Source organism: Mandrillus leucophaeus, unplaced genomic scaffold (assembly GCF_000951045.1).
Source record: "Mandrillus leucophaeus isolate KB7577 unplaced genomic scaffold, Mleu.le_1.0 Scaffold18, whole genome shotgun sequence".
Taxonomy (NCBI): domain Eukaryota; kingdom Metazoa; phylum Chordata; class Mammalia; order Primates; family Cercopithecidae; genus Mandrillus; species Mandrillus leucophaeus.
Window position 1 is genome coordinate 5372503 of NW_012101809.1, and position 26215 is coordinate 5398717.

A 26215-nucleotide genomic window follows, 5' to 3' on the forward strand; every position below is an offset into this window, starting at 1 on the left:
AAAGCATCACCTTGATCTCTGCCTTCATCTCCACATGCTGTTCTCCCTGTGTGGGTGTCTGTCTAAATTTCCCCCTTTAACAGGGACACCAGTCGTGTTAGATTACGGAGCCACCCTACTCCCGCATGATCTCAACTAATTACATCTTGATGACCCTGTTACCAAATAAGGTCACATACCAGAGGCTAGGACTTCAATATGTGAATTTTGGGAGGAACACATAAAAACTTCAACCCATACCATTAACACACATTAAAACGAAGCATAACGATTACAAGATAAATACCTGCCCGTATACTATGAAGAGTCTCTTCCTGAATCACAGTGGTGCTTGCACAACATTTTAGAAAATGTGAAGAAGAAAAATAAATGGTGCATAGCTAGGCAGCTCTGCATTCAAATCAGTTTTCTCATCTGTGAACTGGGGACAGGGACAGAACCTGATTGGTCAGGTGGGTGAGAGGATTAAATGAGATAATGTAGGTAAAGTGATTAGCACAGAGCCTGGCACTAAGTGCTCCATATACACCAGCTATTCTTATCATCCCTGTCACCATTACTCTTGTTATGACACCAGGCTGTGTCCCTCATGCCAGGGAAAGTGCTTAGGAAACTACAACCCTGAGGTCAGGGAGGCAGCAGGGAGACTGAGAGGGGCGGACGGGTCTGGGAGGTGTCTTGGCCTGGGCCAGCTTGGCTCTGGGCACCTACGGGCCCCAGGGGAGTTGCCCAGCTGGCATGCGTGGGCCAGGGTTGGGGAGGAGGCCTCTGGCTTTCCCAGCAGCTCATTCCGTGCGTGGGGGCTGATGTGACATTTAACATGCTGGGCCTGGGAGGACAGCCCAACACCTGCAGTGAGATGTACACAGGGTGAATTAAGCAAAGACGTGCCGGAGGATGCAATCCCAGGGGAAATCCTCAAGCCACAGAAAGCCTCTCTGATGCCCAAAAGGTGCCCAAGTAGGCTGGCTACCCATGCCTGTCCCCAAACCTACCCCAGTGGGCTCATTCCACACACCCCCACCTGCTGACCCATGGCCTTTGTGCAGGAGAGAAAGAGCACTAGGTTGGAGTCAACAGAGGAAGATTCCAGTTCTAGCCTGCAAGAAGTTGCTGGGCAACCAGGGCAAGTGACTTGACCTCTCTGGGCAACCACAGCCTCATCTGTGAAATGCTGGACCTGCCTGTCTCCACAGGTGTTGTGAGGATCCAAGGAGAAGATGCAAGCAAGTGCTGCCAAATGCCAGAAGTCATTATTCCCATTTAACTTCTCTGAGCCTCAGTCTACTCATCTGTAAAATGGGGCCATGCCTGTTTTTCCCCTCCATGGTGGCTGAGGTTAAAAAGGGAAAATGAATATGTAGAGTGCTTTAACACAGGCCAGGCAGAGGAAACCCCCAGAAGGAGGCACCTCTCTTGGCACTGTTTTACCGTTCTTAGTGGTCTAGTTAGTAGTGGAACGCCTGAGGGCTGAAGTCAGAACTCCAGCTTATTCTTTCCTAGCTACATGACCTTGGCCAAGTCACTTAATCTCTTTGTGATCCCATTTTCTCATCTGTAAAGTGGGAGTAGAAACTGTGTGGATGAAATGAGAATACAGGTGAGCAGGTGTACTTGCCTTACTGTGAGTGCTAGATGGATGGGGTCACCAGTTTTAAGGTAAAGAGACTCCAGTGGTGTTTCCCTGATCTCTGATGCCCTCCTCCAGCCCTTTCTGCTTTCAGGGAGCCGCTCAGGGCCATCTGTCAGGCCCATCTAACCCTAACTGCCAACGGCTGTAAGGCCTTCTGGGTTTTTAACCTATAATCTCACACCGTTTCTCATCCTAAGACTGTTGAGCTTCGTCCCAACGCAGATCGCTCAGGTGACTTCAGCTCCCCTTGGCCAAGAGGGAAGAGCATAAGGCCAGGGTGGCAGAGCACCTAGGGAGCTAGTAACGAAAGCAGTCAGATCAGAGATTCTGCATGTGGCCAGCTGTGAGCCTGGCTCCTGGAGGAAGGAATAGAGTCTCCCCAGGAGTCACAGAATCTGAGGCATGGCTTCTTACTATGTTTTTGTTTTTGAGACAGAGTTGTTCTGTCGCCTAGGCTGGAGTGTAGTGACACAATCCCAGCTCACTGCAACCTCCACCTCCTGGGTTCAAGTGATTCTTCTGCCTCAGCCTCCCGAGTAGCTGGGATTACAGGCACCTGCCACCACGTCCAGCTAATTGCGGTATTTTAGTAGAGATGGGGTTTCGTCATGTTGGCCAGGCTGGTCTCGAACCCCTGACTTCAAGCGATCCACCCACCTCAGCTCACAAAGTGCTAGGATTACAGGCATGAGGCGCCGTGAGGGGCTGGCTTCTTACCATGGATGGGAGCTACACCCCAGCATCCTCCTGATACCCTAGTGTGCCACCCTGGCTGCTTGTGAACTTCCCTCCCTTTCATCCCTAGGAAGTGTGGGAGCTGTGGGAGCCTGGTGCTGGGGCAGGGAGGAGGTACATGGGGCAGTGTGAGGGGCAGGGCTGCGAGGGTCATCTGAAACAGAGGAAGAACTCGGACTTTCTCCTCCAGGCAACAGGCGGCCCCTGAGGCTGCTAAGCAGAGGAGGAACACTGCTCCACTAGAAGTGGAATTCTAGGAAGACACATCTGGCCAGTACAGAGGATGGAGAGTGGTGAAAGAAACATCTGTGTGTGGGACAGCCAGCCAGAGGAATCCTGGCACCAGCCCAGGGCGCCGGTGGTGACACTCCGCAGAGAAGGAGGTCTGCCCAGATTCGAGGTGTTTTTTGGCAGGCTCGTCGCTGTGGTCACCCTGTTTCCTCCTGGGGATCTCTAGCCATCCCCTAGCCTTGCCAGAGACCACTCACAGGTTTCTGAAATTCCCTCCAAAGCTGCCTGACACTTTTCTCTCTCACACAAACTCCAAGGACCATCCAAAATACGAGGAGGCCCTGAAGAAGAGGGGAGGAGAAGGAAGGCAACCGGCTTTAACCTTTTCCCGGCTGAACCACACCCCTAGCCTCAGTTGTTCTTGAGTCATCCTCCAAATGGCCTAGAACTGTGGTACCCCAAGTGCCTTGGCCACTATGGGATCAAATTGAGAACGAAATCTGGGACAAAGAGAGCAGTTTTTGGCAAAGATGAAGCCAAAACAGACCCTCAGCGGTCCTGGGCCCAGGTCGCTGCTCAAGGCAAGGAGATTCCAGAACGAGCTCCCAGTGTGCAACCCTGATGGGCTTCCTGGAAAGGGAAGCCAAGTGGAACACTTCTAAATGACAGTCTAACATCCTAGCCTTTCTCCTTCCCTTCCCCAAGCATCTCCATTCCCCATTGTTTTCTCTATTCCAAATGGGTCAAGGTGCCCATAGGTCTCAGAACTTTCTTCCCCCAAAGTCTTGTCAAAAGGAAAAGCAAAAGAGTAGGCTACTGCAGAAGGCTGGGGTCAAGCAGGCAGAGTTCAGCTCCTCCCTGCAGCCTTGCCTGGTTAATAGGGAGCCCTGGGGCTGTGAACCAGCACCAGCCTCTTTGGCCTTCCCAGGAAATAACAGTGGCTGGGCCATCCTAGAACTCAGGAGAGGGCAATGAAAGCATCCTTGAAGACACTGGAAGCCACCACTGAGGCCCTGTGTTGCTGAGTGGAACCCTCAAAAGTCAGGCAGGCCCAGCAAACTCCGGCCAGAAGCACTGCCTGCACTAGGTGACTTGGAGAGTCACCTCCCCACTGCCACCCCTTCCTCCTCTGTTAGAAACTTCCTGGCATGAGAGACCAAGATACATGTGAAACCTCTTCGAAGGTCCAGGCAAGAAGAGTGCTAAGTTCGAACCAGTCTCTAACGTTGCTGCAACTTGCTCCCCGATCTGCAGATTTCATCTCTGGCTTCACACCCTTTGTTGGCTCTGTGCTGCCTGTGGGACACGAGCCTATTCATGACCTCTGCTCGACTGACCTCTCTAGTCACATGCCCTGCCATCCTCGCTTGTCCGTCCCTGCACACTGCCTGGCCTGCCTGAGGTCTCCCCCAGTAACCTGTGTTCCACCGCTCCTTCCTCCCCATCACTCCTGCAGATCGGTCACACTTCTAGAACTATGCTTACCATACTGGATTTAATGATTTGCTTATGAAACTGTTTCCTTCCAAAAGCCTGTCAGCTTCTTGAAAGTCATGTCTGTGCCTTGATATTCCCATTGTCCATCATGGTATCCAACACACACCTGGACCTATGACTAGAATACATTTCCCAGCCTCCCTTGCTGGGAGGTACAATCATGGAACTAAATCCTGACCAGTGGCACGGGAGCAGGGTAATGTACCCCTCCCTTTGGCATAACCCACAGAATCTGCCTGCAATCCTTCATATTCTCTCTTCCTTTGCCTGCTGGCTAGATGTAAAAATCCATGCAGGATGGGGTCACCAGCTGGGGGAGTCTGAGTTCCTGAATGACTGTCTGGAGCAGAGCCCTCTAGTGACTTGTTTTGGTCTGGGACCTGTGCAGAAAATAAATCTTTATTATGTTGAGCCACTGAGTTTGTTATACAGCAGTTAGCCTGCCCTGACTCATACAGAGGAGCTCAATCAAGGTCTATTGAAACAAACTAAAAGAGGGAAGGCAATAGAAAATGTAGATTCCTCCAGCGGGTTCTAATCTTAGATCCAATCAAGTCAGGCATCACATTCCCTACATGACTCAACTATTGCTGGAACTAAACCGTCACCCCTCTCCCACAGCCCTATCTATCAAACCCTCATGCACAGTGGTTAGAATGCCATGCTTTCCCCAGGAAGGACTGAGAAGGGTGGAGGACTTGCCAGATGGCCTCTGAAAGTCACTCCAGGTGAGTGAGCCACACCTCAAGATCCTGGTTTCACAAGCTTGTAGAAAGCACACAGAGACACAAAGCTGAATTGCAGGAAGGGGCCTCCTCCTTGCCACAGGGGCATCAACAGGCCCGACACATGACCCTCAAGCTCAGAGGAACCAATGATGGGAACCACCACCTCTCCAAGGCAGCACATGCCATTCCTGGGCAGCCTCTGGGAAGTGCTGCAACAGGGCTCCTCACAAAGCCCAAATTCACCAGATCAGATCCCCACCTCGTCACGAAGGGCTATGACCTAACAAGGGAAAGATCCCACTGGGATTGAAAGAAGAATAAGAGAGGAATGGAGAAGAGGGACTTCAAACATAGCCTCCCAATGTTCCACGCCAGTGCTACTCAATGCAGACTGTGGCACTGACATCACCTCAGAGCTTGATGGAAAAGCAAAATCTCAAACCCCAGGCAGACCTGCTGAATCAGAATCTGTCTTTTAGCAAGATTGCTCAGTAGTTCCTGCGCACATGAAAATTTGAGAAGCCCTCATTGTTCTCTGCCATGAAGATTCCATCTAATCCTTGACAAGTGGATCCCAATAGTAAATCTAGCCCATAGGCAAAGATGGGCGCACAAGAGGAGGAATGGGAGCTAAATAAAACGTGCCTTTAAAGCGGAGGAGGAGGACAGCAGGCCTCTCTCTCCCATTCCTTCACGCCCAGCGGCAGCTCACTATGCATTCATTTATTCATTCCACAATGATTTCCCGAGCACACACTATATGGCAGGCACTGTTCTAGGCATCGGGAAAACAGAAGCTATCAGCAGGCAGCATCCTGCTCTCTGAAAGCTCACATTCTGGGGAGAAGGGGAGGGAGGTGGGGAATGACACAGTAAACGACAGTTAAGAAGACAATGGGCTGGGCATGGTGGCCCATCCCTGTAATCCCAGACTTTGGAGGCTGAGGTGGGAGGATAGCTTGAGCCCAGGAGTTCAGCCTGGGCAACATAGGGAGAGTCCATCTCTAAAAAAAAAATAAAAAATAAAAAAATAGTAATAGGTTGCAATAAGTGTTTTGAAGACAGTAGAATGTGACAAAGTGACCACGAGTACATGAATGCATGGCTGGGGTAGCTCTCAGATTCTGTGAGAGGTGCCATGTGAGCTGGGTCTGAGTGCACAGGAGTCAGCTCCTTGGGGACCTGAGGGAAGGCACTAGAGGCAGAGGGAACAGCAAGGACAAAGGCCTGGTGGCAGCACTGCGCTTGGTGCCCAAGGAGCAGGTGAAGCAAGTGAGCTGGGGTGCTGAGAACAAGCAACAGGAGGGTGGCAGAGACGGGTCTGGAAGGGCAGGCAGGGCCATCACCCAGGGCCTGGGGGCAGGGCAAGGAGTTTGGAGTTCATTCCAGAAAGAAAGGGAGTCTTCAGAAAGGTTCAAGGCCATGGTCTGCTAGGATAGGGTTTATGTTTTAGGAGGGCTCTGATTCATGGGAAGACTGGATTACGGAGGAGGTGACAGTGAGAATGTGGAGACCCCTGAGGAGGCTGTCTCAGCTGCCCAGGTAAGAGGTTGATGCGGGGCTGGACCAGGGTTGGGGCAGTCAACGGAGAGGAAGAGGGCAGATGCGGGCTGTCTCTGGAGGGAAGTCTGAGAAGATGAGCTGAGTACGAGCTGACTTGCTGTTGGGCTGGACATGGGACATGACTGGCCAGGTATGGGGTGGTCCCAACTGGGTTTGAATCCCTTTTGGCACCTTAGATGCACATAGCAGCTGACCCAGGCACAAGTGTGCCCCGTACAGGTTTGAAGGTGTCAAAGCTGGCATCTGCTGCGTGGATGGCTTCCTCCCTGGTCACTCAGGTCAGGCATTTATTTTGCCCATAGACGTCTCCTGTAACTTCTTTTTGGAATCTCCTTAAGCCAAGGACTTCCCAGTGTTTCTTCACAGTGGGGAAAGGGGAGAACAAGGTGGAGCCCAGAAGGAAAAAGAGAGGAATCCCTACAGCTAAAAATAAACCTTCGGCAGTGTTGCCAGGGAAGCCTTGTAAAGCAGCCCCGCAGCGAGGCGAGCTGCCGGGGCAGCCTGTGCTTCCCAGGCTCTGCTGCCAGACCTTCTGATGAGGCTCTCCTTGGGGGAAAATCTGCCTCCTGCCAGGAACCTGGGAAATGCAACAGGAAAAGTCCCCCCGCAAAGCTTGGTGTCTTCCAAGCCCACCCTGGTGCCCAGCTGCAGGCTGCTTCTCCAGGTGGCAGCCCAGCTGCTGACCCAGGTGATGGGCTCCTTTCAAACAGGGAGAGCTGCCCACCTGGAATGAGATGCAGGAGGAGGAGGAAGTGCAGGGAGAGAAGGTGCTGGCTACTCAGGGGTTGCTGGGGCACCTGTGTGCAGGCCTGCCCTTTTCCAGGCCCTGCCCTCCCTGGACTCCAGACCCCAAGAGGTCGCAGAAGCAGGGGTCACCCTAGCCTCTGTGCATGCCCAAGGTGGTCCTGTCCCACACCTTGCCCACATGGATGCCCGTGCCTGGAGCGCCTTCCCAGCCTACCTGAACCCCAGCCCTTCTCCTAGACCCACCTCCAGTTCCACTCCTACACGCAGACCCGAGGCAGGAGGAAGGGAATGTAGTATTGACCAGACACCTCTTCTATCTGCACCATTTTATTTATTTAAAAAAGACGTATCTGAAGCAAATGTGGCAAAATATTCACATGTGTTAAATCTGGGCAGTATGTCCTCTCATGCCTGTGATATTATTTTCTATAGGATTGAAAACACTCATAATTACAAATAAACACTGGAGAGAAGCTGCAGCACAGAGAAGCACTGGCAGCGGCTGGCTGGAGGGCAGGGCAGTCCCAGTAAAACCTCGGGGGCTGCAGTGAGGAGGCAGGAGGATGGGTCTGCTGGGGTGGAGGAGGAGGAAGAGGAAGAGAAAGGGGAGGAGGTGGGGGAGGAGGAGGAGGAGTAAGAATGAGGAAGGAAGGGGAGAAGGGGGAAAAGGAGAAGAAGGGAGTGGGGAGGATGTGGGGAGGGGTCCAGATGGCAGCTGGGTTTGGAACATACTGAGGTGGAGGCACACGTGTGGCTTACGCGCAGAGACACCTGGGAGCGCACAGAGACACTGGGAGCCGCAGCCCACTAGGTGTGTCTGCTTAGATGGGTAACCAGTCTGCAGGTCAGCTTGGGTTGCATCTGTCTCCAGCCCCTCAGCCCCACTCTGGACACCATGACTTACTCTTAGCAGATGCTCAACAAATGTGTTGAGGTGCTCACTCCCAACCCTTCCTTCCAGTTGATGGCAAAGGCTTGGACCAGAGAAAATGGTTGTTCGCTGAGAGAAGATATTCAAGGGCAAGCAAAGCCCTGCCCCAAGCCTGTTCCTGACGCCTACCTGACCTGGATCGCTGACAGCTTGGGGGCCAGTCTGACCCTACAAGAGCCACTCCCTTTCCTGGGCACCTGCCCACTGCTCAGCTATTTCTAGCAGGAACAGCAATGGGGCAGGTGTGGCCTTAGAGGAACAGTTAGCACAGGAGTGGGCAGGGATTAGGCTATGGAACAGACAGATGAGACCCGGGGGATCCTCTGTCCAGAGAAGGGGAAGAGCTGGCCCAAGACTCCTGCCCTCCGTGCCCCTAACCCCACCCACAGAGACTCCAAACTCCGCTCTCCGGGGGTAGCCTGAGTGAGGGCTGAGGCCACTGCCAGCCCCTTGTACTCGTAGGGCCCTCCGGCACAACATGGCCCAGGGAAGGGAGGAAGCAGTCACCGCTCTGCTGGGAGGGGGACAGAACAACGGCTGGCCATCATGGCTGCCCGCAGGAGGCAGGGCAGCCTCCCCATCAGGTGCCAAGACTGCCGCCTGATTCCAAAAGGCACGAGCCACTCTCAGGACAGCTGCCTCCCCTTCCCCACAGTCTCCTGAAAGGTCAAGCAGCTTCCCTCCCCTGCAAGGGCTTCTGCCTTCACTAATCCCAGCTGGAGACTCCCATGCAGACCAGAGCAGGCTTCCACCTGCCCTTCTCCCAGACTCCGGCTTGGGATGCAGCCGCATCCTGGGATGAGACATGCAGACGAGACTGGAAAAGACAGAATCAGGGAGAGAGAAAAAGCCTCCGGGGAGGCTGACATGAGAGCATAGATGGAGGTGCAGGAAAAGGTCACAGGAACAAACAGAGTCACAGTCAGAGATGGACTCAGAGACCTCAGACGGACACACAGAGAGAAATAGAGAAACTGAGGAAAGAGAGACAGAGAGAGAACACTCCAGGAAGAATCCAAGACTCCTGAGCAGAGAAAGGAAACGAACATACAGAAACTGACCATTTCTTTCTATGCCCAGCCCCCACCTGCCCCTCCTGCTCTGTAGGTGAAGAAGGCTGAAGCCTTCTTGGCAAGGAAGGGAAAGGACTCCTCTCCTCTTCGAGGTGTGGGGCCTCCCAGGCTGGCTCTGCAGCACATCAAAGTGGCAGCAGAGAGGAACGGCTTAGCGCATGGATTCCAGCACCAGACTGCCCAGTCTGAATCCTGGCTCCTCCACCTACCTATGGTGAGACCTTGACATCCTATGTGACCTGAGTACCCTCACCTCCTTTTTTAAAAAAGGGGGAATGTTGGGGGGTGGTGGCTTGCACCTGTAATCCCAGTTACTAAGAAGGCTAAGGGAGGAGGATCACTTAAGGCCAGGAGTTTGAGACCAGTCCAGGCAACATAGCGAAAACCCCCATCTCCACAAAAAATTTAAAAATTAGCCCAGCACGGTGCTCGGGAAACCCAGAACAAAACAAGCCTGTCTCCCTGGGGAGCAAGGCAGGCTGGCCTGCACACTTGCAGTCTCAGCTACTCAGGAAGCTAAGCTGGGAGGATTGCTTGAGCCCAGGAGTGAGGCTGCAATGAGCTATGATTGATTGTACCACTGCACTCCAGCCTTGTGACAGACTGAGACCTCTTTTTATATATCTATATTTTTATATATAAAATTATATATATATATAAAAATAAATTTTTAAAAATGGGGGAGAGTGGTGGTGCCTACATCCCAGGGTGGGCTGTAAGCAGTTCAGGGGTGATCATGGAAAGGATGTGGGACAGGGCCTGACACAAAGCAAGCACCAACACTGGTTCCTGCAGAGAGTCTCCCCAGTCTGAGGGGCCACCACTGCTCCCCAGCCTCCCCTGCCTGAAGAGGAGCAAGTCAGGTTTGTCCCTAGGCTCTTTCCTTCCTTCTTGCCCTTCCTGAGCTGAGGAGAAAGTGCAGAGGTGAGAGAAGCCCTTGGCCGCTGGGACTGAGGTCGCCTGCAGGCACCACCAGCAGCTGTGACAGGGAGCTCCTCAGGCCCCAGTGTCTCCTTACCCCAACACTCCACAGTTCTCAGTCTGGCTTTGCATCGGATTCACTTATCAAGTTGGTCTGAACTCCAGACACAGGGACCCAGCCCTAGACAGTCAGATTCAGGAGGCTGGTGGGCAGCAGGAATCTGGATGCATTTTTAATCTGGCTCGCAGGTGAACCCAGATCACAGGTGATTCTGACACCCAGCCAGGGCACAGGCCCATGGCTCCAGCCTGCACCCTGGTTCTTGACTACACAGCCAAGAAACCCAGGTGTTCCAAACTGTCCCAACTGCCAGATTCAGGCAGCAGCTAACTTTTCTCAATATGCACCAAAAATATATATAAAGTAATGGATAGAGTCCCCATTTTGGAGTCCTCCTACACATTTTTCTTAAAACTTTGGCACTCTGCCAGATTGCCTGGCCCAGTCTCTTCTGTCTTGGTCCCCACCCTGTTGCACTGCTGGATGGATTGGGGGCAGGCACACACAGAGGGGTTTCCCTCCACCCTCCCACTGAGGATTCCTCCTCAAAGGTTCCACGATGAGCAGTGAAGCCCTGGAAAACCCAGAACAAAACAAGCCTGTCTCCCTGGGGAGCAAGGCAGGCTGGCCTCCACCAGGGCTGCCCTCGGGAGGTGCAGTCGGGACTGTCTCAGCAGGAAGAATGGCCGGCTTGTCATCCACCCAAAGACCCTCTGCCAGCATCTCAGCTCCAGCCCAAACACCAGCCTCATGCTTCCTGTTTGGCAAAAAAACAAAAAAACAAAAAACCTTTTTGAACAAGGTATATCTAAATGGACCACATTCCTGGGCTCTTCCTGAGCCCCCCATCCAGCACTGAGCACAAGACTGCCAGGGTGGGTGAACTGGCCACTTCGTTTACTGAGCACCAGATCAACGCTCCGTAATTAGCAGATAGTGCCAAACCCTGGTGGCTTTGGGGTCTGTCTCCTCGCCAGCCCCAAGCATTGATTTACTGCAGCTTGGAGGTACCCAAGACCCTTTTGTGGCTGGGAAGAATGTTCCCCTAATCCAGGCTGGGCACGCATTGTGTTCACAGGGAGGATTGTGGAGCCCCTTCCCCTCTCCAGGGGTACCAGAGGCAACACCAACAATCTCATAATAATAATGCTTCACAGCTGCTCCAGGCATGACGGCAAGGCTTTCCTGAGGCTCATCTTCACATCCCACAACAACTCCATGGGACGGGTTCTACAAGTACAGCCCTTTTGCAGATGGGAAGGTGGGGACTCCTGGAGGGCAACTCAGGTTCACACAGCTGGTAAAGGGGCAGGCCAAAGTGCAAACCCAAATAAGCCTGGCTGATAACACAGCCTGAACCTTCCATCTCTGGGAGATGCTGCCCTTACTTGGAAAGTTGGCAATTTGGCACCAGGACTCCCACAAGTCCTTTGGAGAGCCTGATGTCATCCATCTGTGGAGGTCTCTGGGACATATAAAATCTTTTTTCCTTGGCTTCAGCTAAATTGAGGATATAAAGGAAAAAACTCCAATTTCCCAACTACTTCCACAATGTTCTAATCTAAACTAGTGTCCCTGAGGCCGGGTGCAGTGGCTCATGCCTGTAATCCCAGCACTTTGGGAGGCCAAGGCAGGCGGATCACCTGAGGTCAGGAGCTCGAGACCAGCCTGGCCAACATGGAGAAACCCCATGTCTACTAAAAATACAAAAATTAGCTGGGCGTGGTGGCGGGTGCCTGTAATCTCAGCTACTCGGGAGGCTCAGGCAGGATAATTGATTGAACCCAGGAGGCAGAAGTAGCAGTGAGCCGAGATCATGCCATCGCACGCCTGGGCGACAGAGCAAGACTCTGTCTCAAAAAGTAAAATAAAATAAACTAGTGTCCCTGAGACACAGGGATGGCAGCCCCTAAAATCATCAGGAAGCTGAGGTCCAGCCTGGGGCGGGGGCTGCCAATGAGGGAATCAATGCAGCTCACAACCCCTGGTCACTACGCTGGTAGCAGATTGCCTCCCAGAGGGATGAGTAACTCTATCTTCCCTCAGAAAAGCCCACAGCTCAGGCTCCCATAGCTTACCTGACTGTCCCACATGCCTCATTCCATAAGAGTCAAAAACAAAACCAGCTGCTGCCAATGCCAGTGGGGGAGGATGTGGGGGGGTGGGAGAATCAGGATGCCAAGACCTTCAGGCCCCAGATCGAAGCTGTCCCCACAAGCCGAAGGGAATGCCCAGAGCATGCAGGCATGATGCAGGTGGTCTACATCCCGGGCTGCCCACTTAGTGCGGCAACACCCGTTCTGTGCATTCCACCCTCATGCTCTGCCAGCTGAGGGTTCTTTCACCCAGGATGACCCTGGATTTTCCCCGTGGGGTCCCCAGCACCATGCGTGGAGTCAGGCACGTAGGTAGTGCTCCTCCAGAGGTGCCAGGAGGCACTTGAAATTCCCGCCAGCAGGAAGAGAGTGGCCTGGTCACGCCTAAAGCTTCACAGCGTGTGTATACACACACGCACACACACACACATGCACACACACATGCACACACACACAACACTCACCTGGCCACCACCAAAGATCCCCCTTCCCTTCATTCTCCAGTTTGGAGGTGGGCACTGTCCCCCAACACACTTCCCAGACAACTTTCCTGTTGGTTATCCAAAGAGGGGTAAGATGGGGGCCCGGTAGGGGCAAAGTAGAATTTTCTAAGTCGGACCTTTGGGCCTCGGACCAGAGGAGGAAGGAGGTGGCAGAGGCAGCAACTGCATTCCAATGCCTCCCTGACGTGACACCCAAACACACCCTGACATGTACACCAGGAAAACAAGGTGTGCAGCTCTGAGCAGTCATGCAGGTGGTGTGAGCTGACTCTGACACTGCCCCTGGCAGAGATGGAGTTTATTATTCAACAATGAGAGAGACAGGTGACGGTGCAGGAGAGGTAGGCTGAGCTCCAGGAAGCAGCTGAGCCTGGGACGGAGCCATGAGCGACCTTTCTGGGATCTAGAGAGAAGTCTTCAGCTCTTTGCAAAGGCAGCTTCTCTCCAGGGAGAGTGAATAGTTCCCCATCCCTCCCTCCAGGGGCTCTCAGTGAGGCAACAGAAGCTTCCTGCCTCCTCAACCAAAAACACAAAGAGGACTTCTGAGTGGAAGGCTAGGAACCCAGATTGGAGTGAGCTAGAAGCGAGAGCATCGGAGTTCTAGTCCTGCTGTCACTTGCTGTGATCTTGGACAATCACTCCCCACTTGGGACCTCATTTCCTCATCTGTCAAATAAGGGAAATGGACAAGATGAGAGGGTGGCCAGTTAGTTTCATCTCAAGGTGCCATTGCCAACTGATAGGTAGTGACTTCCTAAAGATATTCGGTTTTGTTTTTTACAAAGACTCTGAGACCACGTCTGGGCTCGTAATCAATTAACAATGTCTGCCATGGGTACAGGATGGGAGAATGCCACAATCAATTAGTGATGTCTGCTGTAGGCATGAGTGGGAGATGGCAACATGAGTGTCAGATACTTGTCATCCCACTAGATAATCTCTAAGGGCTTTCTGGTTGGAAAACTTACAGTTCCACCACTGATTTCCCAGCGGATATAGTTAACATCAGTTGACAAACATGGACCTCCCATATTGTGCCATTTGCACACAGCTGATTTCTCTCCCTGAAAGGGACATTCTCAGCCCTGCTGGACAGTCACTGGGGGAGCAGTGACATCCTCAAGACTCCTAGCGCTCACATTCACAAGACATCACCCAGAAGTTTAGAGCCAATGAACAGTGCCAAGGTTTGACACCCAGAGGACATCATTCCAGCTTCTTACAATTTTCCCCAGTTTACAAAAGAGCTTCCCATGCTCTATGAAAATCCCACATTGATCCCATGGAGAGGCTGGGGGTGCAGCAAAGGGCAGAGATGACTTTTGATTTTCTAGTGCACAAATGAGGGTCTGATCTGACAGGGCCTTGGGTCCATCAGGAACAGGATTTGGCCGAACACCCTGTGAATACTCTGTGAACACCCTGGGCCTGGATCAAATGCACACAACCATCCAAAATGAGGCTCACAGAGTGAGTCCTCGTCTGTATAGGAAAGGCGTGATTTCCCGCGCACACCTACAGCACGGTGCGTATCTGACAACTCCCAGCGGCTTCAGTGTCACACAAGCTCCCCAGCTCTCTTGATGTCCACAGGCTCTGGCTGGGTGGCAAGTTCTCCCGAGGGCAGGCCCCGATGCAGTGGTTCTCAGGGCCCCAGTTCAGCCCTCTGGGTCTTATTTTCCTTTATGCACAGATATGCAGAGACCTCTCCTAGATGCTTTATCCCCGCTGCCACCACCTTCCTTCCATACCTCTCTCCATCTGTTTGGAACCAGGTCCAGAGTTGCTCTGGACCTGAGAGGCCCCCACAAGCACAAGGGTCTTCCTAAACCCACAAGGTTGGGAAACTGCATGAGAAGTTGCAAACTCCATCTGCTTAAACGGGAAAAAAGATCAACCCAAACTTTTCCTAACACCCTCCAGCCAGACCCCAGGTTACCCCAGGATTCAAACTCAATGGTAAGTGGCTTTCCCATCCTGAGCCTGCCCAGAGGTGCCAGTTCACCCTGGTCTTCCTCTCCCAATATTCCACAACCCCCTCACCTGCCAACACGATCTGCCAAAGGAGAACTCAGGAGAGGCAGGAGGAAGCTGGAGTTCATACTCAGGCCACAGGCACAAGTTGAAAGGGGCGCTGGAGCCCAGCCAGCTCCCAGGTGGAGCGGAGCCAGCCAGGGAATCCCCAAGAGCCGATGGAAGCTCCACAAGGCTCCCCTGGAACCCCTCTGTGTTCCTTCAGGAATCAAAGATGCCTCTTTCCAGGAGCAAGGGAAAGCTGTCAACTAATAATTACTTTTTAAAAAACAGTGTTTTCCTAACAGCACTGTTGGAAGGTAAATAGGTTTGTAGTTAAACTTTGGAGGTGAAAAGCATTTATCCAGAGAGCCGTTAACACTGCCTTCTGCCTCTCTCGCCTGGAGGCAGACTGAGCTATTTGGTGAAAGTGATGTCTATATTAACGGGGCACAGGAAGAAACCTCTGTCTCTAGATGGAGTGGGGCTCTCTGGCTTTTTGAAGTTTTAAGCTTCTGAGGGCCTAATTGGTGACATTTCAGCTTCCCTGTCTACAGTCTCTGTGCCAGTCCTATCCTAAGGGCTTTCTTTATATGGACTGTGTCATTTTATTTTTCCTGTTACCCAGTGAGGCAGTTATTACTATACACCCCATTATACAGATGAGAAATCAAGCAGAGAGAGGTTAAATCACTCATCAAAGCTTAGACAGTAAGTGCTGGGGCTGGTCTTGAAACCCAAGCGCCCTGGCCCCGGGGCGCATGCTCTTAGCCCCGGTGCCCCAGCACCACACAACTCTGAGTACAGTTTCGTCATGACACAAGAACCCCCGCCCAAGTGCTTCCTGCCTCAATATGTAGCTTGCAGATTTTGAGTAATATCGGAATACAAGATTCCAGTTGGACAAGATAATTTGGACAGGTCCCTGGGGTTGGTTGTAATGGGATCTAACCAGTTTACATTCCACAGGAATTATCTAGAATGATGGTCCAGGAAATATGAGGTAATGTGATTTTTATAATGAGTTTCATATTCTCTTTGTTAGATATGTTCTTATGTTTATTTTTTTCACCTATGCTTTCTGTCCTATTATACCATAATGAACAGGAAAGACATATTTTATTTTTTACTTCCCACCTACCCAAACTCCCCCCATAGGCGTCTCTTTAACTATTCAATATTAATGTTGCAAATAATATATGAATACATTCTCCTTTTCTAAAAAAGTAAAACATTAAGATAAGGTTCCTCCTTGATCAAGCCCTTCCTCCCACTGATATCTCTAACCACCCATCTAGAGATGACTCTGACACCAATCTGGAATACAGCCTTCTAGATTAAAAAAATTTACATTCATATGCTGTATATGTACCTGCAAAATATATATCTTCTTGTTGGTTTTTTTTTGTGTATAATTATTATCATACTATAAATACTGTTTTGAAACTTGCATTGTTTGTTCAGAATGTTTCTTGGAGATCCACCCATGGATCAGTCTCATTTGCTTTGACCCCATTTTTGCCCTTGCAAACAACATGAGGCTGTCCGTGCCTGCCTGGGACCAGTGACTGACCTCAGTCAAGGCTGATGTGAGCATTCACCATGACCCGTGCTCACCTCATTCTGGAGCTGGCACTGCCACACTAGGTGTGCTGGAACTCTCTGCAATCCTTGGTACAAGATCGTTCTTAGAACTTAGCAGGTTACCTCCCCGGGCTGCGGCCTCATCACTTTAGTCTAGGGTCAGTGATCTTGAACAAATTCCCTCAATGACTAAAAGACAGAGTGCCTGCAGAAGAGACATTTCCTCCTCTTCTCTGCTTTTGGGTTGGTTCTTGGCACACACTGGGATCACCCCAGGCTGATCTCAGCAGAGGCCTGCTCTGGATATTAAACCAAATGAAAGCCTATATAAATTTAATGAATAGAAAAATTAACACAGTTTGTTACCTGCAAAGTGAGGCACTTGGAATAAGGACCCCTCTAACTCTAAAAATGCAATGATCCCATCAAGCTCCATAAGTGATATCAGTACACACTCACACCCATATACACATTCATTCCAAGGCTGGTTATTAGTGATGCAGGAATTATAATTTTTTTACCCATCATGAGGTGAGCTATTGGAGAGCTGGAAAGTGAGTGTGATCCTGGGGTGGGGTGCATGGGTGGAGAGTCTGGAGAGATGAACAAGGAAGAGAGAGAAAAGCTCGTCAAAATAGGTTAAGTCCTTCAGAGCCAATAAGCAAACCTGAAAACCCCTCTTAACTCTATCTTCCAAGTGGTGCGGGGGAAAATAAAGGGCCTCTCCCAGCTCTGATCAAATATTGACCCTGTGCACTCGCTGGCCAGAGTTCAGACTAAAGCACCAGCAGCATGGTGGAGTCAGTGTTTGCAGAGTAATTACTGTAGCCCAGTGCCTTGTAGGTCAGGTTGTGAAACAACCGTCTATGGAGCCAGGGCTTCAGAGAGCCTTCCGGCCCCTCCTCCGGGGGACCGGGAAGGAGCTGTGCAAGGAAATAGACAAAGGCTGGAAATGTGGTCCAGCCACCGGTGAGAAAGCAACTGAAAAGGGCATCTGCCACCCCTCCTCCCACCTCAACTGCACCTCCAAGCAACCCAGGCCCTTCATCACCAAATGAGCCTCGACATCAGGCCCTGTCCTGGTCAGCTTCCCCTGGGACAGGTCCTTTTCCTGGTCAGATAGGGCTGAGTGGTGAGTTATTTTTAGAAGAAATCAATTTCCACTTGGAGACTAAGAGCCTCACCTCTTCCCTGTTCTTCACTTGACATCTGAAAGGCTCTTAGAAGCCCTCTCGGGAAACTGACCTGGTTTCCAGAAGAAGTGTTTGGAATAGCTGCTGAGCTGAAATGCTCTAAGGATGGGCAAACTGTGCAGGAGAATAATCTCCCTCTTCTTGCCAGAGCCCTAGAAGATTTCAGGGGACAACTCGGGGAGGGGCTGGGAGGTGACAGATCACTATAAGGTGACCAGAAAGCTGGCTCAAGCCTGTTGTGTGTTCAAAGTTTTCTAAACTACCAGTCTAATAGAATTTTCTGTGATAATAGAAATGTTCTATATCTGCCCAACACACAACCACTAGCCACGGCCGCCACTGAGTACTTGTGATCCAGCAAGTGCAGCCAAGGAACTAAACATTTACTTTTATTTCATTTAAGTTTAACTTTAATATAAGTAGCCACATGTGGCTAGTGGCCACCTCATTGGACAGTACAGCTTTAAAGTCTCCGTACCTGGCGGTTCTGAGTGGGCAGCCTGTGTGTGTGTGTCTGGGTCTGAAGGCTCATGGCAGGAGATATGGGGAGAGAAGAAGGTCTGGGGAAGAGCAGAGGGTGTTATCCTGGTGCTCATGGGTGGATTTCAGGCAGGGTATGAATAACCAAAAAGATTATTAGAATTATAGATGCACATTCATGCACTTGTCTGGGGAGAGAGTCTTTGGCTTTCATTAGAAGCACAAAAGAGTCTCTGATCTCAAAAGTAAAATAAGATAAAATAACTCACTGATGTTTCAGATAAAACTCACTGCTTCAGGAAGCCTGCCCTGATCCCAGAGTGTAAGGTTTCCCTATAATATGTCTATGGCACCTTCCTTTGTTACATCTGGAATGGCGTAAAACAATATTGTTTGTCTTTGTTTTTTAACTAAAATCTGTCTTCCCTCACTAAGCTGTGAGACCCATAAAGGCAGGAACCAGATCTGCTTTGGATCATCAATGTGTCCCAGAGCTGGCACACTGCCTGGATTTACAAGGCAGACACTTAATATTGGAAGGATGGGAGGAAGGAAAGGAGGGAGGGAGGAAGGGAGGAAGGGAGGGAGGAAGGAAGGAAGGAAGGAAGGAAGGAAGGAAGGAACTAGAGACATATTTTACCCTGATAAGGATTCTCAAAAAATAACCAAATCCCCTCAAACTAGAGTGTGGGTGTTTGGCTATGTCACCCTAGGCTGCTGTCACTAATTAAGACCATATGGGGGCTGGGTGTGGTGGCCCATGCCTGTAATCCCAACACTTTGGAAGACCGAGGCAGGAGGATCACTTGAGCCCAGGAGTTTGAGACCAGCCTGGGCAACATAGTGGGACTCCGCCTTTACAAAAAAAAAAAAAAAATTAGCTAGGCCTGGTGGCATGCACCTGTGATCCCAGCTACTTGGGAGGCTCAGGCTGGAAGATCTCTTGAACCTGGGAGGTCGAGGCTTCAGGGAGCCATGATCACACCACTGCACTCCAGCCTGAGTAACACAGCGACACCCTGTCTCTAAAAACTAAATAAATAAATGTTTAAAAAAAAAAGAGAGAGAGAGAGACCATATGTGCCTGGCCATGGGCATGTTCTTTGTTCCCTCTCCCAAGAATGCTCTTTCCAGCTGGGCGCGGTGGCTCAAGCCTGTAATCCCAGCACTTTGGGAGGCGGACTCACGAGGTCAGGAGATCGAGACCATCCTGGCGAACACGGTGAAACCCCGTCTCTACTAAAAATACAAAAAAATTAGCCAGGTGTGGTGGCGGGTGCCTGTAGTCCTAGCTACTTGGGAGACTGAGGCAGGAGAATGGCGTGAACCCAGGGGGCGGAGCTTGCAGTGAGCAGAGATCGCGCCACTGCACTCCAGCCTGGTCGATAGAGTGAGACTCCGTCTCAAAAAAGGAAAAAAGAAAGCTCTTTCCTTCCTCTTCATCTCATAGCATGTTGCTTATACCTCAATCTAGTATTTTTTTCATCTACAGTGGACTTAACTGCTTCCAAGTTTGCCTTCCCCACGAGATGTAGACTCCTGGCAGGAAGAGATCTCGTCCTTCTCAAAAGTGTGTTCCTCAGCCTGCGCCACTTCTGCTCTGTACAAAAGCTGCTGCCTGGGGGGCCTTAGCACAGGCCCATCCACTCTTACCTGAAGCCTGGACTATCTTTCTACTTCCACCCTCGCCTCTCACACTCAGCCAGGCTGGGACTCCCAGATTCAGCAAGTGAAAATACAGGATGCACAATTAAATTTGAATTCCAGATAAACAACAAATAACTTTTTTTAGTGTAAGTATATGCCATGCAATGTTTGGAACATTTTTTTTTTTTTGAGCTAGGGTCTTACTCTGTTGCCCAGGCTGAAGTGCAGTGGCGCAATCACAGCTCACTGCAGCCTGGACCTCCCCGGCCTCAAGCAATTATCCCAGCTCAGCCTCCTGAGTAGCTGGAACAACAGGCGCATGCCACCACACTCGGCTAATTTTTTTTATTTTTTGTAGAGATGGGATCTTGCCACATTACCCAGGCTGGTCTTAAACTACTGAACTCAAGCAGTCCTCCCGCCTTGGCCTCTCAAAGTCCTGGGATTATAGGCATGAGCCACCATGCCCAGTGTCCACCCTTATTCTGAAAAAAGCATTTGCTGTTTATCTGAAATGTAAATTTAATTGGACATCTCATATTTATCTGGCAGCCCTAATCCAAGGCCTCACAGGTAGCAGATAAGCTGTGAGTGAAGAAGGTGGGTGGTGGGATGGGAAGGGGATGCTGAGATAAATGGCTCTGCTCTGCACGGTCCTAAGGCTTCAGAAAGCACGGAATGAGCAGTTACCAGGTGATCGGGGGCGGGGGGGTTCTCTCCGTCTCTCCCAACCCTCAGACTTTCCCCATTCCCTGTGAATAGCTCCTCAATGCACCACCAGAGTTCTAAGTACCCGTCCTTAATGCCATGAGTCACCCCAAAGGGACAATGAACCTTCTCCAAGGACAAGCCTCAGGCTCTTGGCTCCCTCCTGCTTGATGTTCTCAGGGCTGCTGTGTGCTTGAGACTGTTCATTTCCAAGGATCTACTGAGAGCTTCACATGCAGGGCAGTTAGGTCCAAGCAGAAGCTTTGAAGATAATAACCAGAGAAATGTTCTGCTTCAGATCTTAGAATCTGGGAGGGGGTGGGGAGTGTGGGGGGGAGGGGGTGGGGAGTGTGGGAGTGAGGGAGTGGGGAAGGGCTTTGCTGATGTGGAAGCTGCTGTGGAGAGAAATGGAAAAACCAAAGAGTGTGGGGTTTCTGTTCAGATGACAGAGCACCCTTCAAGTACTTCCTGGCCTTATGGCTGCAGAGCATGAAGGGCAGGGTGCAGGTGTCCATCTCCTTGTGTGCCCTCAGAGGGAGAAACAGAGGGTCCGTGTGCTGTTCCGAATGAAATTGGATCTGCACATACCCTGGGGCCGTCAATTCACGACCAGAGAGGGTCAGGGACCGCTTGGGATCGCTTGCACGTGGTTCCCAGGCTGTGTGACAGAGGTAGGAACCCAAGGCCGCCTGGTGGGTACCTGGCCTTTGGGAACAAAGGAAAACATCTGAAGAGGGAGAGATAAGGGAGGGGAAGTACAGGGAGACCCACGCTGGGGTGCAGGGAACCAGCTTGTACAGGGGGGAACCAAGGGTCTCTCAAAGGGGTCAAAGGGGTGTCCAGGCCTCCTGTTGTTACCTGAATAGACCCCCAAATGCTGCCCAAATAGTACTGGGTGTGAATGTATGATTCACGATCTAAACTGGTTTAGCTCAGCAGTTCTTTTTTTTTTGAGACAGGGTCTCACTCTGCTACCCATGCTGGAGTGCAGTGGTGCAATCATAGCTCACTGCAGCCACGACCTGCCAGGCTCAAGTGATCCTCCCACCTCAGCCTCCTGAACAGCTGGAACTACAGGCACTCCATCACACCTGGCTAGTTCTTCACTGGGGGTTCACAGGGGGTCTGTGAACACTTGCCACTGTAAGTAAAATTGTATGTATCCGCTCTTTTCCTGGGGAGAGGGCTTCCATCAGATTCACAGAGCGGTCTGTGGCCCCCAGGAGGCTTAGAACCATGAGTTGGTGAAACCCAGGGAGCGGCTCCCTGGAGATGGGCCTGGTGAGCCTGGGACTTTCAGGGTCAGCCAAAAAGGAAAGGAGCAAAACATGTCTGAGAGCTGCCCCTGGGCCGCACCCCAGCTCCCTGCGGCTCCCACCCTGCCCCTGGGGACAGCTTCGGAGAGGAGCCTGAGGCCTACCTGGCTCTGAATACACTGGCAGGGACTGGGCACAGGAAGCTCACCACAGAGTGACGCCAAGTGAGGGAAGCCACAAAGCAACATCAGGAAGTGGGTCTCCAGTCCCTAGACCCCACCAGCCATGCAGCCCAACATCCCTGCGACCTGGCAACACCAGGCAACTCACCAGGCAACTCAGTGCTGGGAGAAAAGTGGATTCACTCATTCATTCCTCTTAACAACCCTACTGGGCAGGCACTATTCGAACCTTCACAGTACAGATGAGAAAAGCAAGCCTAGAGAAGTGAAGGAGCCTGTCCGGAGGTACGTGGTGACAGCCAGTAACCAGTCCCAGGCAATGTGTCCCCGGTGCCTAAACTCTAAGCTGCTCTCTTACACAACCCCTCAGAGACATGAGTTCTGAGGTGCACCAGTGACCAGAGATGGAGTTAGCAACTCCCTTTGTTCTACCTCTATAGGATCCGCCATACCAAAATCAGCGACCTGATAAATAAACAAGGCTTTTCAAAATGAACGCCACTAAAACTCATCACAGCAGGTAAAATGCATTTGTAAAGATGCTATGCTTGACTCCTAAGTTAATTTTCAAAGAACTATTCCAACCCCTTCCCAAACTGCATCTACAGCTCAGCAATGACCCACATGGACAAGCCTGGCCAAGCACGTGGCCATTGCTAAGCTAGAGCCAGCACACTGCACTAGCTGCTCCCTGCTTGCACGTCCCCTTTCCACATTCAGGGAATGAGCCCTCCAGGCAAGGGAGGTGGTGGTGGGGGAACAGCATTCCTTTCTCCTGAGATTCTGCAGTGCAGGAGGGGGTGGGGGATCATAACGGAAGAGGGGGAAGAAAAGTTCTGATTTGGAAGTTTCCACCGGCTTTCAGGCCCCCTCCAGCTCATCAATGAGTCCTTTCAGGGTTCACTCTCCCCAACTGAGTTATCACTTCCTGTCCAGCACACTGTACCCATTGATGGGGTATCAGCAAACCCCACCAGATTACACCAAACCTAAGGAGACTGGACATGAACTGAGGAGGGAAGAGGAAGAAGGCTGGAGAGTAAGAAGTAGCTTTCAATCCCATATTCAATGGGATATTCAATCCCATATTGTTGGATTAAGAGAGAATTTGTAATACAGGAAGCTAGCTCACCCTTGGCTTGTCTCATAGGTAGGGCAATGAGGACAACGAGATAGAATCAGGTATTGGGGGCAAGCACACGGTGCCAAAGATGACCTCTCCAAGATGACTGACAACCAAAGGCCTGCCAAGAAAGGAGTGGACCCTGGCTGTGAGGGTAGAAGTGGGTGTCTCTTTGTGTTTTTATTAGCCTAAACCAGTCTCACAGCCCCAAGAGGAATCTAGAACATCTTGGCTCTACCTGAAAGGGCTGCTGCTCAACTCACGACTGATTCTCCCTTCTCTAGTATTTGCCTGTGATCCACAGACGTGGGCTCCCTAGTGGCCATGTCTGTGCTAAAAGACCCTCAACTCCCGGCCATACTGATTGGTCCAGAGAGGGCACCTGACCCAAGCCAGACCAATCAGAATCGTCCCTGGGATTTTTCAACTTGGAACTGGGAAAGAGTCAATCTCCCCTCTGTTGGGAGCCAAAAGATATAAAATTCTAGAGCTGTTGACAGTCATGTTCCTTGGGGTGTGAGGTAACAGAAGTTGAGGGCAGTGCCAGAGGGAAGCAGAGACAAGACAGAGGGAGAGCAGATCCTGGTTTCAGGTATTCCTAAAGGCCTCTGCCTCACTGCTCTTCTCACCATGTGGTCGGCTGCACAAGCTTCCCTGGTCCCTCCTTCCAATCACGTCTCCTTTGTGCCTAAGCCAGTGCAAGTGTAAAACTATCACTTGCAACCCAAAGAGGCCTGACTAAATTAGTTGGCACCAAGGGGGTGTCTGCAGGGGTAGCTGTGGGACCCATACTACCATCCCCCTTGTGAACAAGCCTATGTGTCTTAGAGACACACACCTACCACGTACACGTACAAACTGGGTGGCAAGTGCCTCATTCAGTTAAACAGACACCGTGGTATGTATGCATAGTTTGTGCCTGTAGTTGAAAAAAATGCTTATTTTCTGTTTCGGTCTTCCCCGTATGCTTGCTTTTCTTAGGCTGCAATGATGTGGTGGCTTCTGTCTCACCCTGGATGTTTACAGACACATGTCTGGTCAGGCACACAGCACCTCCCACCATCCTCCTGCCTCTCCACCACAGTTTCCTACCCTGCAGGCAAGAGAGGGTGACAAAGCATGACTGTTAAGATCATTGGAGGAGGCCAACAAAGCTCCGAGTGTCTGCCTGCAGTATGCAAGATTGAGACAAGCCCAGCTCCACCTTCGAGCTTCCCTCCTCTGTCCCTCTGCTCCCACCTGGACTCTGACCCTGACAGCTCGGCTGGGGGCTCCCTGGATAAGCGAGGGTATGAGAGAGGCCAGCCCACCAGACTCAGGCCACTGTCTGAGCTCTGACCAACTTACCTGCAGGTCAAAGAACTTGCTGTACCTCCGGTAGATGGTCTGGGAGGTAGAGTCAGACCAGGTCACATTGATGATGTATACCTGTGGGAAAAAGGTAGGAGCAGGTGAGCAAGGCTGGATTTCAAGCTGTCTGTGCCAGGTATCATGTAACATGACTGCAGGTGTTCCAATGACCACTCTTTTTCTCATCTCATCTGTCCCTAGGGGATAGCACAGCATCAGCTACCATGTAGATGTCTAAACACACACACACACAAACACACACACACACACATATACACACACACACACACGGACACCCCCAGAGGGATATTTCATCAAATGCCAACAATGATTATCTTAGGAAAGTAGGATCAGAATGAGTGGTTTTAATTTCCTTCTTTTTTATTTGTATATATTTCATACAATAAACATAAAATTGAGGTCATTACATTTTTGTTTGTTTGTTTTTGAGACAGAGTCTCATTCTGTCACCCAGGCTACAGTGCAATGGCATGATCTTGGTTTACCACAACCTCCGCCTCCCCGGTTCAAGCGATTCTCCTGGCTGAGCCTCCCGAGTAGCTAGGATTACAGGCGCCTGCCACCATGCCCGGCTAATTTTTGTATTTTTAGTAGAGACAGGGTTTTGCCATGTTGGCCAGGCTGGTCTTGAACTCCTGACCTCAGATGATCTACCTGCCTTGCCCTCCCAAAGTGCTGGGATTACAGGCATGAGCCACCACGCCTGGCCTTTTTAGATAGCTAATTTCCACTGGTTCACAACTTTAGAGTGAATGAGATTCTACAAGAGGCCTTCCGAAATTGCAGGTGGACCCCGCTCTCTGAAATTCTGCAGACATGGGTTTTGAGGGCTCGGACATTTATACTTTTAACAAACCCCAGCTTATTTTGCTGCAGTGGATCCTCAGAACTCACTCTGAAAAGCCCTTCAGGAGACCAGAAGCGCTCAGAGATGTGTGATTCATCTCAGCATCCCTGTCTTTGCTCAGTGCCTGGCACAGAGCAGGTGCTCAGAAAACACTTTGCTATGTTGAATAAACACACTGGTCTCCTGGATGAGAAACGGATTTGAAGAAGAGGCGTTAGCACGTGGGAGACTGGAAATCTTTTCTCTTTGGGAGCCTCACAATGAAGGCATTTCGGGGCCAGGCTGTCACCCCAGTTCCCAAGTCTCCATCAGGCTCTGCAAGAGCTCATGCCACTCTGGAAGGCTGAACTCAGTCAGGAATCCCTGGGGAAGGAGAGAAAGCCCCTGGTCCACACAGTCTGGCCTGCTCTTCCCACTATTCCTGTCCCACCTGGGAGAGGCCTGAGTCACAGGAATGGGTGCCCTCCCACAGCCTCAGGGCTATTCTGTTGAACTTCTCCCTGGAAGGGACACCTGCAGGGGTGTCTCCAGGAGGACAGGTAAGGGAGGGCACTGATAAGACACAGGTGAGACCTCTGCCTCCCTTCTTCCCTCAGGAGAGAGGCAGTGGCTGTAGGTCCCGAATGGTGGTTCCCAGGCCAGGGCGCCCCTTTAGGATCACCTGGGGCCAGGGGCGGGCTTCATAAAAATTCAGATTCCAGGGACTCTGTCTAGTCACTCTGTCTTGTAGGCCTGTGGGAGTGGGGCTGGGGGGACTCTACCAGTAAGAACAAAATAGCCAGTGAGGCCAGGGATCTGGGCCATGATGAGAAGGAGGAACGTTAGCAAAGAGAAGTGACATTTAGACACCTTGCCATCAGACTGGCCCAACTCCCCGATGCCCAGAACAGGGTTTGCAACAGGCGTGGTGAGGCTTTGTGCTTGGCTGCTCAGGTAATACACATGAAAATGAGCTGAATCCAGTCTCTTCTCCCTTCCTATCTCTATGGCACAGAGGCAGCCTCATGCCATGGCGAGGTTTTCTGAAACACAACCAAGGAAAGGGCCATAAAACCAAAGCAAACAGGCCTGAGTGCTGCCACCCAGAGATGG

The 26215-nt window shown here is 51.2% G+C and overlaps 1 protein-coding gene across 1 annotated transcript in view; it reads right to left on the reverse strand.

Moving 5' to 3' along the window:
- Positions 1–26215, reverse strand: part of SH3PXD2A (SH3 and PX domains 2A) — a 275849-nt gene that overhangs the window by 197341 nt on the left and 52293 nt on the right. The window contains exon 2 of the mRNA XM_011977504.1: positions 24253–24333. Within this exon, the coding sequence (XP_011832894.1) occupies positions 24253–24333 (81 nt within the window). The remainder of the gene's footprint in view (positions 1–24252; positions 24334–26215) is intronic.